Below are 15,359 nucleotides of genomic sequence, written 5' to 3'. Positions count from 1 at the left end.
TAAGAAACTGTGATTTTTTACTTTACAAACTTATCATGCGTGTGAAGCTTCTCCAGTGGAATAACGTCCTCAGGGTGGGGTTGTTTAGAGACATCCACACATCTAGATAACATCTGCTTGACAAAGCCCAACTGATTACACTCTTTTTCTGGGCAGATTAAAGATAGTGATACACCGTGTTTGTGTATAGACTAGTCTGCATGTCTACTGAATGTGTACTAAAATGAAAAGGGGAAGGGGTACAGATATGCTGAACGTCGGTTCGCAGCACCACCTGGTTTATATAATACGCTAAGAAGACCAGAATGCTTATATGTAGCTCATTGCATGGCTAATGGAGGCCAATATGGTACCGATACTAGAAACAAAGACACACACATATAATAAGGCTCAATCCCATTTCTCTTTTGTATCCCTACCTCTTCAGTTACAAGGGAAACAGAGTTACAAGTGGAAGGGGTGAAATCCCCCCCAACCCCCCTTAGAATTGGGACAAACCTTCAAGAACCTGATACAGATATATAGCTATAGCAGTGGAGTGCTATATAAGTTCAGCAACCTAGCTGCTGCTTAACTATTTAAGTCTAGGGCATCACATGTCTTCAGAAAGGGGGCAGGCAGTGCAGCAATTAGTTATGATTATTATTATTTAATTAATTATTATTGCCATTATTTCTTAATTACTCTATGATGGTGAGCTGAAATGACCTTATATTAGTTTCATCATAGTAAGATGCTTAAGTAAGTCGTAAGTCGGGGGTATTTCTTTTTAGCCCACACCTGGCATTAGGCATGGAGCCAATAGCTTCCTGATATTTGCTCCAGAGAGTTTGCTAATATTTTTTTTGACAATACTTACCACAAGCGTTTAGTTATACAGTATATAGTGTCTGTTAGATGATATGCCGTTGCTACTGCTGGTATTCTAAGCAATAAGCAATGTTTGTTTGGATGTTTGTTAGCAAACTAATAGTTATCAAAACCTACAACAGTGTTATATACAAACATATTACTGTATTTTTTGCACTTAAAGGCACATTTAAAATTCTTTAAGTTTCCCAAAAATTGTCAGTGTGCTTTTTAATCCAGTGCGTCTTATGTATGAATTTTACCAGTCAGGTTGTAAGGAGCAGTAAAGCCACTCCAACAAACTGCAATGTTATTCAGGAGTCTCAGTTTAGTTCTTCAGCACTGTGGCTAGAGTAGCATTAGCATTAGCCACTAAACGCTATTTCCTTGTTCAGAGGTGAGTATTGTCGGCATGTAGCCTGTTGCTCACCCTGGCTAGCACTGCTGGAGTGGCATTAGCATTAACCGCTAATCGTGCTCGCTATTTCCTTGTTCAGAGGTGAGTATTGTCGGCCTGTAGCCTGCTCCTAACCCCGGCTAGCACTGCTGGAAATTGGGGTCACCCAAATTTTTCAGAAAGTTTTCATAAGAGAAATCTGTATAGATTAGCATCCATCGCTCGTTTGACTTTAAAATATTTTTTTTGTTTTATTACAGTTTTGTTTACTTAGCTTAGCTTTACTTAGCTTTACTACCCCCCACCACCTGCTGAGACCTGCTGAATAAGTTCCTTATAGTGTCTCTTAAAATGTTCTTTATAATCCAGTGCGCCTTATGTATGAACATAGACCAAAAAATAGACTAGAAATTTGGCTATCTGCTAAATTTGCATGTTAAGACACTGTTTTGATGGTTGTTAAGACGCGCAGACTGGACACGGTCGGCTGCTGCTGAAGCCCAGCGTTACTCAGCAACCTAATGTGGGTCAGCGTTACTCGTGCAAAGCCGAGTGTCTTTGTCTGGCAGGTGGACATCAGAGGGGGGCACTGTCCATGTGAACCAAACAGGGGTCGAGGCTAGCATTCAGCCGGGCGCCCTTCCCAGCAGAACCGGACCCTCGCGGTCCATCTCCGTGTCACTATTGTCTCCGGGCCGCCCCTCTGTGGGGTTTTTCTCCTTAAACCACTTTGTTGTCTTTTTTTTCTACCCACAACCCCCCTCTCTCCCCCGCTCCCCTCCGATGGCATTTTGGGCCCCATGTTGTCGGGGCTCTAAATGAGTCTTGACTGGCCTGTGGGCCACTGGAGAAGCACAAAGGAGAGCGTTCCCCTCGCTACACTGGAGCCATTGTGGCCGCCGACAATGCACTAATTGGCGACGACAATTAAGCGCAGCCGACACTCAGGTTCAATTTGTCCTCTGCTCAATACAAATCACGGACAAATGAGTCAGGCCCAACACACACACACACACACACACACTCACACACACTCACGCATAAACAACGGACACCCTCATGTGCATACTGCAACTCGGATACACTTTAGTTTCCCACCTTTGTGCTCGCGCTCATCTTCAGTTTCTCTGAGGAACGCTTCAGTGGCGAGAGCTTCATGCCATTGTAACGAACTGTTGTCTTGCGTTGCTACACGGTATCTACAGATGCCACCACTGATTATTAATGACAGACAAGAAAAAGTCCTCTGACAACAAGTAGATCAATACCACACCCTATATAATATATGTCACAGGTGCTTGGTGCAGTTGGTGGTGTGACTCAAACTGGACCAAAAACAAATTCACGCAATAAAGAAGCCATTGTTCATTGTGTTCCTCAAGTGTCCTTACAAAAAAAAAAAGTTAGAGGATATTTCTCTTTCCCAAGTATAAGTTATTACTAAGTATGCTAATATGAAAAAGAAGGCTGTGTGTTGGCAAGAACTTTCAAAAAAGATATATATCAAAATACAAGAGATACAACTTAGTATATAAGAATATACAGTAAGCTAATCCATATTTTGTGACTGTTTAAGTCACATTTTATAAAAACTGTCATTCATAGAAACATACTATCATATTTATCATTGTCAAATAAAACCAGCGAGCTCTAACAACAGAGCAGATTTTAAACACAACACTACATAAAACCACTATCTTACATTAATCTTTACATGTAAACTAACAGTAAACATTTAATTCGATACTGTATTTTAAAAAAATTACACAGTATTGTACAACTTATTATTGCAATATTTTAAATTATTGCAATACCCTATTCAGTACATACATTCAGTGGTATACTTGCACGTGACCTGTTTTTAATACTGGGTACTTGGAACTAAACTGGCAGAAAAAATATTTTTTAGTTGTCCAGTAGCAGTGCTGTATGGCCCAGACAAGCTGCTTTTTTATTTTCTCATCTTAGCAATTACTTTATTACTGCACTTCACCTGTCAGACCTTTAATTCCTCTTTTTACTACTGAAACTACTGAAACTTAGTTCAATCATTTAAGGCTGAACTAAATGTGCTGTTGCCATGTGGGTCAGGCAGACGTGACTCTTCCTGTAGCAGTTTTCTCCAGTTTCCAAGAGTCTTTTGAACGCTCTCTGTCTTCATATGTAATTTCTCTAAAGAAAAGACTTTTACTTTTACTTTTAGTTTCTGTGTCTTTTTCTAGTTATTACGATAAATGTTTGAATGTGCTCTAACACGACCTGTTCCAGCACTGCACTGCAGAGACTTCGTAAACTGAAACTTGTTCAAATCAATTTCCTAAGTTAAGTTTATTTGATTACTGCTTACCAGCTGTAAACTGCAATCAGCACCTCTTTTTTAAACAGTATATGATTTTATGTTTTTTTTTATAACAGTATGCTTTACATATATTTATAAATGAACATTTTGAATATGTTTCTTTTTGTAGTGGATTCAAAAACATAAGAACAATCAACATCCCTGTTTAGAATAAAACAATGAATTTGTGCCATGCAAAACTGAATAAGCTTTATTTTGTAAAGATGCTCTTCTCCATTTGAAATAAAAAAAAGTTGCAAAAATTCTCACCCTCACACTCAGAAACACCCAGCAAATCCACAGACCTGCTAAAGAACTCGTGTAAGAGGAGACAAGGAGGTGAATGTTCAACCTCTGCCTGTCAAACATTAAGAACTTAATGGAGCTGTGGGATCATCAGTTCCTTCATTCCACAGGAGACTCAAACTCAACCAGACTCAACCAGAACTGCTGCCTTATGGAGACTTATTCAGCAACCAGACATATAGTTTAAATACTTTATAGATCTTAACTGTGTACAGTCTTGTGCATATCTTTTGGCACTCTGGTCAGATTACTCCTGGTGCTGAATAATTTTTCAAATGAAATAAATGTTCTAAGGCTATCGTTAGCATTCAGGCAGGAGAAACTCAGGCCAAATATCACAATTAAATTTGCATTGTACTAAAAAACATTCATTTTTAATGAGCATATATGCAGCTGAAACACTAGGAAGCCTAGTGCATCCCAAATGTATCAACATTAACATTTTAATATAACATTATATGGCTTTTAGTAAAATTATGGCTTTTAGTAAAATGTATTATGGGGAGGGGGGGGGTGGGGGTGGGGGGTTGCACTATAGGAATATGTGGTGTGGCCTAAACTTTTGTTATGGCATTTAATGGCATTTTTTTCCTTTACATTACTTTTACTTTTATACTATAAGTAGTTTTAAAACCAGAAATTTTACACTTGAGTAAAAGGCTTGAGTTCAAATTTTAGCTTCTGCAGAAGTATTTTAAACACTAGTGTCGATACTTCTTCCTGAGGAATGAATGGCAATCCTTTTGACATCTTTGGTACTGTTAGTTTGGTTCTGCAAGTGATAAGATTGGATTTGCATGTCTGGATATCACAAAGTTATCTTCATGGGTTGCTGTGATATTGAGGTTGGCATCACTAACTAACTAAGTCATTGTTTGTTGTGTTGAGTGATGCATTTAATGCACATAAAAAGAGCATCACTCTGAGCATCCACCCTGAGACACATTGTACAAATATGATTTTAATTGTGAATCAAATTCAAATCACAGCCCAATGTTGTTTCATGTGTTTTCTGGCTGTCGAGACCATCAAAAATCAATCTGGATACACGTGTGTGGTAGTGAGGGGAAAAAAAGGGGACCTGACTAACCAGGGCCCGAGTAGGGAAAGGAGCCAATGAAAATCCAGATTTTTTTTTTCATTCACGTTCTTTGTGTACTGGCATGGATAGGGTGACATTAAGAGTGTGCAGGGCTCAGAATTTGCTGATACACCCCTGTGGATACGATCCATATGGTCAAAAACAGCCAAAAAATGGATTTGGCAGTTGGCAGTCTGAATATAGTCTAAGTCAGTGATTCTGAATTGGTGACTTGTAAAAAAAAAAATAATAATAATAAAATAATAATTAATACATTTAAAAAAATATATTAATTAATGTTCATTCGTTTTTGTACTCGTCTTTTATATTGGTGGAAAAAAAAGACAGAGAGAGTTTGTTACTAATGTGCTCTGTAGAGACTACTGTAGTGACATTTCTAATTTTGTGGCCTTATTTAATTTTATTGTAGTAACTTTTCTACATGTAGTTGTCATGTACGGTGGCCGAGAAAGCCCAGCGCAGTGCAAATTGAAAAGCGCTGCAAAAGCACAAAACACATCCATCAAAATTACAACACAGGCGCAGCAAATAGAAAAACGCGCTGCAAATAGAAAAACGCGCTGCAAATAGAAAAACGCGCTGCAAATAGAACCACAACACAACGGAAGTGAGTCACAACACAACGGAATTTTCCCGGGGGACCTTAAAAGATGCTGTACCAGCTGTATACAAAGGACAATAAGTGGCAAACAAGCTTCTGAAAAGTAAGTTTTGTTTATTACCTGTGATTACCACGGTTGTGTGCATATTATTAAAAGTTCTGCTTCACAAAACGCCTTGTTTGCCACTTATTGTCCTTTGTACACATAGTGAAGTCCGAGACGTTACTGAAGACCCCCGGGAAAATTCCGTTGTGTTGTGACTCACTTCCGTTGTGTTGTGGTTCTATTTGCAGCGCGTTTTTCTAGCTGCTGCGCCTGTGTTGTAATTTTGATGGATGTGTTTTGTGCTTTTGCAGCGCTTTTCAATTTGCACTGCGTTGGGCTTTCTCGTCCACCGTAGTCATGTTCCTCCTCAGTGTCTTAAAAAATGGCTCTTAAATTCACTTTGCATGCATGTGTATGATTAAGTGGGGTTTTGAAGGCTATTTTTCTTTTAATAAATTTGTTTGGTTTTGTAAAAGTGAGTCACGACTTCATGAGGCTGAGACCAGTTGAGAACCTCTGGTCTAAGTGACAATAAGCTTAATGTCTCAACAAAGCATGATCATTTTATCTACTGAATTAAACATATTGTGCAATAAATTCCATATTTATGTCTGTTGCTTGTAGAAGATTATTCACTTTATGACATTTACAACACAAACAATCACACACAGACACAGGTGGAGGGGCAGGCATGTTCCGGCCCATCGGCAGTGGCTAGATCCTGGTGGATTACTGCGTGTCAGAGAGAGGCTTTAGAGCTCTCTAAGGCCAGGACAAATTACTGCTGGAGGAGAGGAAAAAGGGAGGGGGGCCGGCCGGAGAGGGGGTGGAGGGGTTAACAAAGTAAACCTGGGAGGAGGCAGCAGGAGGTTTTAACCACTGGCTTAACAGAGCCATCACACACTGTTAACCAACAGGGCAGGGCTGCGTGGTGTGTCAGGTGGAGATGAGTGTGTGTGAGTTACAGTTTCACCAGCCTGTCCCTCAGTCACGCCCCTGTTAGATACTACACACATAACACTACAATTCCCAAAGTATTCCCTCCTCTATTTTATGTAGTTAATTGACCCAGAAACCTGGACAAAACTAATGTACTTTATAAAGAATAGCGAGTTACACAGCGTCAGAAATCCCATCATCAAGCCTATAAACTGGTAACTACGTAAATGTCTTGGTGGCTAACTAAGTGGGAGGTGAGCTAACTAGATAAATATCTGGCTAACTAACTGACAGGTCGGCTAACTACATAAATATCTGGCTAACTGACAGGTCGGCTAACTACATAAATATCTGGCTAACTGGCAGGTAAGCTAACTACATAAATATCTGGCTAACTAACTGACAGGTCGGCTAACTACATAAATATCTGGCTAACTGACAGGTCGGCTAACTACATAAATATCTGGCTAACTAACTGGCAGGTCAGCTAACTACATAACTATCTGGCTAAATAATTGACAGGTCAGCTAAATACATAAATATCTGAATAAATAACTGGCAGGTGAGGTAACTACATAAACATCTGAATAAATAACTCGGAGGTGAGGTAACTACATAAATATCTGACAGGTCAGCTAAATACATAAATATCTGACAGGTCAGCTAAATACATAAATATCTGAACTGGCAGGTCAGCTAACTACATAAATATCTGACTAAATAATTGACAGGTCAGCTAACTACATAAATATCTGAATAAATAACTGGCAGGTGAGGTAACTACATAAACATCTGAATAAATAACTCGGAGGTGAGGTAACTACATAAATATCTGACTAACTGGCACGTAAGCTAACTACATTAATAGCTGGATAAATAACTGACAGGTCGGCTAACTAAATAAATATCTGGCTAACTGGTAGGTAAGCTAACTAGATAAATATCTGGATAGCTTACTGGCAGGTGAGCTAACTACATAAATATCTGGATAAATAACTGGCAGGTAAGCTAACTACATACATATCTGGCTAACTGGCAGGTAAGCTAACTACATACATATCTGGCTAACTGGCAGATGAGCTAACTACATACATATCTGACTAACTAACTGGCAGATGAGCTAACTACATACATATCTGACTAACTAACTGGCAGATGAGCTAACTACATACATATCTGACTAACTAATGGGCAGGTGGGCTAACTACATAAATATCTGAACTGGCAGGTAAGCTAATTACATAAATATCTGACTAACTAACTGGCAGGTGGGCTAACTACATATATGTCTGGCTGGCTAACTAATTAATCGTCAAGTGGACTATGTACAGGTTTGCCTGGCTAATTCACTGGTAGGTGGGGTAACTATGTAAATATATTTCCGGCTAAGTGGCAGAAGGGCTAGTAAAATGTTTATCTAATACAAGTAGACTATGTATATGTCTGTCTGGATAAATAACTAACTGAAAGGTGGGTTAACTATGTACATGTCTGGCTGGCTAAAAAACTAGCAGATGGGCTAAATTAATGACGGACTGGCTAACTAACAGTCAAGTGGATTATGTACATGTCTGGCTGGCTGGCTAAATAACGGGCAGGTGGACTATGGAATACCTTTCTAACTAACTGGCAGGTGGGCTAAGTATTAAAGTAAAATGTCTGTATGTCTAACCAACTGGTAGGTAGTATAATGTTGGAGCCGTTTATGGTGCAGTGATATTTATTCCAGTCAGGACAGTATACTCACCTTGGACCCAGATCAGGAAAGAAGTTAATTCAGGCACAGTTCTAGCTGTGCCACTGAATCTGGTATTAATCCAGATTACAGATTAGCTCTTCACACAACACAAGGATCTGTACTTGTTAAGTAACTCTTGCTTTATTGGCATCAGTGGCAAAAAACAACCAAACAAAAAACAACAACAAAAAAAACAACATAAAATAACACAGGAGGAAGGAACCAATACTGAAACATGAAATCTCTCCATACTTGCATATAAGAGGTTGTCTGTGGTGTAGAGCTTTTGGATACAGGAGAAAAAGGGACAGAGGTCCAGAATCCGGCCTGGAAACAGTCAGATTGCAGCGAAGATAAATATAAGCTTAAATACAATAAATAACAACAACAAAAAAGAAACATCTGATGTGGACACTTGAAATGTTCAGCAGAGCACAGCAGGGTGGATTAAGACATTATGGGCTGCTATAAATAAATAAACAAACAAAGAAACAAAGAGAAAGTCAGGATTTGGTGAAAGGAATGAATTAAACAAGTATGTCCAGTTCCCTTTAGAATGTCCCTCCATCAATCACCCCTCCCTTCCCTTTCCCAGTGCATTTAAAATCCCTGAAGATAACATTACAACAGTGCGAGTAACACAAGTTCAATCACCAACCAATCCAAAACACTTCCAGACGTCAAAGCTAACAGGCTGCGTGCGCGCAATTAATCCCACCGTCTCGGCTCAGCCTCGCAAACTGTTCTGTTTGTGAAACATCTACAAGTCCAGCTCTGATCACTCAAGCATTTACAATTGGAAAAAAAATGAGCTGTAATGGAAAGCCAGGAGCTGGTCCGGCTGGCCAGAGGAGCTTTGCTCTGACCAAACCGGCACAAGGTTTCCCAACGTCGTCAGTGAACAATGCTAACCATTATGTTTCAGAGAAAGTAGCAGGGTAATACAGTAATGGTGCTGCTGTGAAATGTGTGGGAGCTTTATGGAATGGCAGGTATTCAAAGCCACCTTTGGTCAGGCCGTGTTCACCTAGAGTGTGTTGTGCAAAGTTGCTGACTAGCTGTGTTTAGATTGGCTGTAAGGTGAATTATATTGTTCTGCAATTTTTGCTAACTGTTGCATTATTAAGTGGGTACAGATATAAACTAATACAGTCAATCAGAGTGAGTTCAGAAGTTAGAGAGGTTCACACTGGTGGTAAACAGAATAACAGACATCAAATGTATATGAATACACATGTCAAAAGTCATGGGACAGCATTAGGTAAATTGATCATGAAGTGTTACTTCAGGGGTTGATCTGAAAACACAGTTGTGTGGCCATTTAGCATTCCTGTGTACCGAGAATATATAATCGAAGGGATCAACACCCATAGTGCACAGTGTGGTGGGGTGGTAATGATCGTGACCCGCAGTGTCTGGCTAGTAGTGACTCTGTGCCATAACAGGTGCAGACATACGCAGATTTACTGGTGAGTTTGGATAGTAAACAAATCAGTAACTTTCTCAAATATTACACTACAATTTCAGACAAATCTTAAAAAGCTGTATTTAAAGGCCCCCGTGTTCTAGGTATCAACCTGTAGGTGTGACGTGCAAACTACTAAGTACTAGGTCATTATTTTGGGTAACATATTGGTGTTCCACATATTTAAGAAGGAAAGTCAGCTGGGAACAAAAATCTTAAGTAGCATATAAGTTATGAAGAATACGATAATTTTATGTTTATATAAGTACCTGCCTATTATTTAAAATTTAAATCAGTCAGTCAAATCAAGGATTCCTACAGTAGTTTCACTGGGATTTAACCACTTATTTAAAAGGCCAGTACATATACTGCAGTAAAATGGTCTTAGTACATTTACCACATTTAACTACATAGTACTTCAATGATTTTAAAAATATATTGTTAAACTGAACATTATTGTTAGAGTGTTTATATTTACTGTTTTGTTACATATGAAATGGTCTTTTACAACTGATAGGCTAGACTCTGTTAGGAATTTAAGTGCGAAGTGAATTCACAGATTTATTGGCCAATTTATTGACCTCGTACTTCATGGTTTGTGTTAATACCTGTTAATATTTTATCCAACTTAAAAGACAGTAAAAGAAAGGGTTACCTGCTTATACATTTATCCACCAGTACAACTGGCTGAATTATTCAGACATGGTATAAAAATGAGTTGAATTCCCCTTCAGAAGCAAAATGACGTAGGTCGGTTCCTCCAAAGATATTGTAACCATGTAACATCAACAGTAAACAGATACATGCCCGTACAACATGTGTACACTTTAAATAATCTAATCTGAACCAGACAACCCTGAATGTGATCTGAATTCAGACACAAAACAACTTTCCCAGCCTTGCAGTAAGAAGGGGGACTATTTTCAATATTGTTGCTGGAGGTCAGTTAAGGGTAAGGCCATGAAATGAACCTGGAATAATGAATAATTTCATAAACGTCTGTCCAGCTGATTAAATGGCACAGCGAAAATTCAATAACAGAGGAACACCAGCAGACTGATGGATTGGCTTTCTGTTTAAGGCAGGCAAAGTGAGAGAAAGAGAAAGAGGGAGAAAAGGAGAGAAAGAGAGAGAGAGAATGAAAGAGTGTGTCAATAAATAGAATCAAATTCTGACCAATTATGAACAACTGGCACAATAGTTCTTCTATCTTCAGTGCACTTTCACATACACACACACACACAACACTCAATCATACAGTACTGTGCAAAAGACAGAGACCAGGGTTTTCTTTTCCAGTCAAAACAGTCATTAAGTTCAGTTTCTCAAGATACATTTTTTTGAAGATGGGACGGTTGTAGATGACAATCCTATATAGGCCTGAAATACTCAGAAAAAAACTTAGAGCTAGATAAAAAAGCTCTTTGTGGAAAATTCAAACTGATACATCTAATAAATAATAATATATATAAGCAGCTGCTGCCCTTATAATAAACACCTGAAGTGACCGCCCCAATGTCCAGACCTCAACATCACTGAATACATCGAAACTTAGAAGGCTGAACTTTGAAGATGGAGTGAGTCTCCTGATAAGAGTGTAAACTCTTAGGAAGATTAATATGGATGGAATAAATATGCAAACATCTGATATAAGTTTAGCTGTCAAAGCTTGTGCTTTCTAATGCTGTTAACAATTAGGGCTTTAGTCAGACATTGAAAAATGTTATTTTTCAGCAATATATACTGTGATATAAAAAAAAAGAAATTTTAAAGATCGGATAAAACAAATGATGGACAATAAGAAAAGTACAAAATTTCCTTGTGTATCAAGCAGGTTGTAGCATAATGTGTATGGTTTAATTTGCTTTACATGACATTGCAAAAATGGTGATGACTGCTGAAATAATACACCAATCCAGCATAACAGACTAGAGGACCAGAGGTCCGACATAAACTGTGTAGGAACAGATTCCTTGATTGTTGTATATTGTCTAGCCCTACTTAACAACTGAACAATTGATGGCTGTTCTGACTGGAAATCAAATAAATATAGGGTGCTCTTTGATGTTTTCACAGTACATGAACTTCATGAACTTCGAAAATAAGCATAAAGTACTTTTGGTGCAAATGGCAAAAAGAAAAAAAAAGCTGCATTCAAGTGAGCATATCTGCCCAATTATTAAAAAAAACAAACAAAAAACTTGTAAACAACATTTTTGCAGAGCAGTAAAACATGTTAATTCAATATGGTAGATAAAATTGTACTTCCATGTTGACCTAGCTGCATTTTTGCAGGATTAATTACGCTAACTCTTGAACGATGACTGGCAAAATACAACTGCTATTCCTCAACAGTACCTGTAGTTCTTCTATCAGTCCACTAGCTAGAACAATAAATATTTAAATTTTCCCTTCAAGTATCCCTCAGGTTCTTCCCAATGTCCAGAATCAAGCACATATTTCCCTTTAACATAGTGCCGCGTGCATCATCTTCTATGGACGTCTACAGAGTTAGAGCAAAGTTAGACAGGAATTGGAGAGTCAGGAATTGTGTTGCTGGTCCTGGTGTCCAACAAGAGCTAACAGATGGCATTGGCGTCTCCTCCATGTTCACAAAGGGGAAGCAAGGTGAGAAAAGATGAGAATATAGGTTTTGGGGATTTAGAGATTTGAAAAAGGTCACTTGGCCTAGCTAGTTTGCATAGGGAGGGGAAGGGATAAGAATGTCAGGTGACAGCTCTCAGTCATTCTGCATTGTCAAAGCTTTGTCCCTTAGGGGGGAAAAAGAGTGCAAAAAAAGAGGTCAAATAAGGCAGCGAAAGCAAAATGAAGGAGATATTATTGCCAATGCTTAGTTCAAGTAGCCGGAAAATGGAGTGTAAATGCCCAACCAGAGCAATGCCCGACTGATACGGATCCAAAGCAGTGGTCAGTTTGGTCGATGCAAGTAATGAGTCAGTCAGTGGACGGGATTTTTATTTTTTTGTGTTCTGCGCTAAACGGGCTCTACCAATGCTAAACAAAGCCCCAGAGTGCCGGACTATAATTTGGGACCTTGTGGCTGAGAGTTAGTTTGTAATCAGAGACCCAGAGGTTGGCAAAGGAGATCGAGGCTCAGCTGCATGAAGCCAGTGCCATTGAGCGGTGATAAACTTCAGCTGCAGCTGTATGGGACACCATGCCAATGCTGCCGTTTACTTCACAAGTTTAGGAATTTGGGTGTATGATTTAGCTATATTATTTGACACAGCTATATACAGGATTATTATGAAGATTTTCCAGCAATTCCTTTTGAAAAAACAGAGTGTTCCTCAAGGCTCAAGGCTCAGTCCTCAATCCTTGTGGCATTGAGCTTTTTCCACTCTGAAAAACCAAGGAGTGTTCCTCAAGGCTCAGTCCACAGTCCTTCAATTCAAGGGACGAAAACTTGTGTAGTGCAAAAGACTGACAGAAAAAGGGAGCATCGTAGCGGTTGTGTAGGAATGTGGAGAGGAAGATCTGGATGTTCATCCAGTCACTTAAAACAAGTGAATGGGTCTAGGATAGTACTTCTCAGCTTCTCCATTGTAGGGCTAAGTAGAGGTATCTGGAAATCGGAGAGCATCCAGGATGTCCGATTTTAGTACAGCTTGTTAATGGATTAGATGATGTATTTGTGCAGAGAAAATTGCTTGAATTATTGGCCTTGAGTTTTTTTCCCCCGACCGAGTGTATTATTCTGTGTCAGACTGTGAGAGTGTGTTTACGTGTGCTAGTATGTGAGCGCACTCCGCTCGGTCCGCATTTGTCGGTTGGCCCGGCAGTCATTTGGTAGATGAAAGGCGAGGGCAAATTGGTATCATTATGAAACCTCTCCTCTTCAGGGACTGAAGTATTGTCTCTGTGTATCCATCTCTCAGGTGAGAGTGGCCGAGAGGGAGAAAAAAGAGAGAAAGAGAGAGAGAGAGAGCGAGAGCGTGAGAGAGAGAAAGCGAGCGAGTCTGTAGAAAGAGAGCGAGTCTCTGGAGAGAGCCGATTGAAAAACGAAAACAAAAAGACCCTTCTGTTCCTTGTCGGCAAACATAACGCTCCTTCTCAGGGTCCCGCAATTGTGGAGTCTTGCACGCACACACATACGTACACAGAGATGCAGCAGCAGCAGCAGCAGCAGCTCTGAACTGGCGGTGGGTCTGCTGGAGCAGCTGAGCAGCTAGAGCAGCTGGGGGGGCAGAGGCTGCCTGGCTCAGGTGTCCAGCTCGAAGCAGCTCAGGAGGTCGTCGTTGTCCTCGCAGTGGTTGTGTTTCTTCCAGAAGGAAGATGGCTTCTTGTGCAGTTCTCGCCGTACGCAACGCGGACATGGCTGTGCACGCATCCGACACTCGGCGTGGAAGACTGCGCCACAGCCCTCACACCTGAGGAACACAAACACACACATGAGGAACTGTGAATGCCTGCACACTGTAAACATGTTTGAATCTAATATACTGCAAAATAACATGCTAAATATCAAAAAGAAAATTGGCCATGAAGTGTTTTGTAATCAAGACTATTAGAAGACCAAAAGACCAAAACAGGTCAAGCTAGAGATTTTAGCTAAATTGAAAGACAAGACAAGTCCAAGCCAAGACTATGACTTTGTATTAGGAAAGTCTCATTTTAGACCAAGTCCAGGACAAGTCTAAGACCACAACTATGTGGTATTCTAGACCAGGCCAGGTCTAGGAGTGAGCAAAACTGAGTAAAAAAAAAAACTACTGAATTTTTCACACTATAAGGTGCTTTAAAATCTAAATCCTTTAATTTTCTCAAAAATCATCAGTGTGCCTTATAATCTGGTGCACCTTTTGTAGGAATTTTACCAGTCAGGTTGTAAGGAGCAGTAAAGCCACTTTGCTGAAGTGCAACGTTATAGTTTAGTTCTATAGTTTAGTTCTCCAGCACCGAGATTCGAGACTATAGAAGTATTAGCATTAGCTGTTAACCACGCTAAGCACTAGCTCTTTTGCAATTCAGACATTAAGTATTATCAGCCTGTAGCCTGCTGCTAACCCCGGTTAGCACTGCTGGAGCAGCATTAGCATTACCCACTAAACATGCTAAGCGGTAGTTAGCTCTTTCACAGTTCGGAGGCGAGTATGTTGGACTGTACACTGGTGTTAACCCCAGCTAGGAGTGCTGGAGCTAGGGCTGCACGATTTGGGCAAAATATCTAATTGCGATTTTTCCACAGAATATTGCGATTGCGATTTAAATTGCGATTATTTTTAATCCATCAAAAACCTAAACCTGTATTAGTGGTTACCATACCTATCAAATAAATTTATAAACTTCTTCCACATAAAATATTCACAGGTATCTCAGATTAAATGCAGTTTTCAGTTTTATTTTTAAATTGCAAGTAACAACAAAATAAATAACAAGGTTTAACTGCAACATCAGTAACTGTAAAGTCTGAGTTTTGAGATGCATTTTTACAATATAAATTAACTTAAAAGTAAATCAGTTTTTTTGCACATTAAATGCAAAAGTAGCATCATTAATGCTTGCATGCACAAAAGGTATAACTGCAACATCAGTAACTGACTGGTCCGCTGTGGAC

The 15,359-nt window shown here is 39.5% G+C and overlaps 1 protein-coding gene across 2 annotated transcripts in view; it reads right to left on the bottom strand.

The window, feature by feature from the left end:
• Positions 1–11,011: 11,011 nt before the first annotated feature.
• The window catches only part of plekhm3 (pleckstrin homology domain containing, family M, member 3), a 52,060-nt gene continuing 47,712 nt past the window's right edge, over positions 11,012–15,359 (bottom strand). For both annotated transcript variants that reach the window (XM_007260427.4, XM_015608621.3), the window contains exon 9: positions 11,012–14,172. In XM_007260427.4, coding sequence (XP_007260489.2) covers positions 14,004–14,172 — 169 coding nt within the window. In that variant the 3' untranslated portion in view covers positions 11,012–14,003. The remainder of the gene's footprint in view (positions 14,173–15,359) is intronic.

Source organism: Astyanax mexicanus, chromosome 11 (assembly GCF_023375975.1).
Source record: "Astyanax mexicanus isolate ESR-SI-001 chromosome 11, AstMex3_surface, whole genome shotgun sequence".
In the NCBI taxonomy this organism is placed as follows: domain Eukaryota; kingdom Metazoa; phylum Chordata; class Actinopteri; order Characiformes; family Acestrorhamphidae; genus Astyanax; species Astyanax mexicanus.
This window is presented reverse-complemented; position numbering and strand designations above follow the sequence as displayed.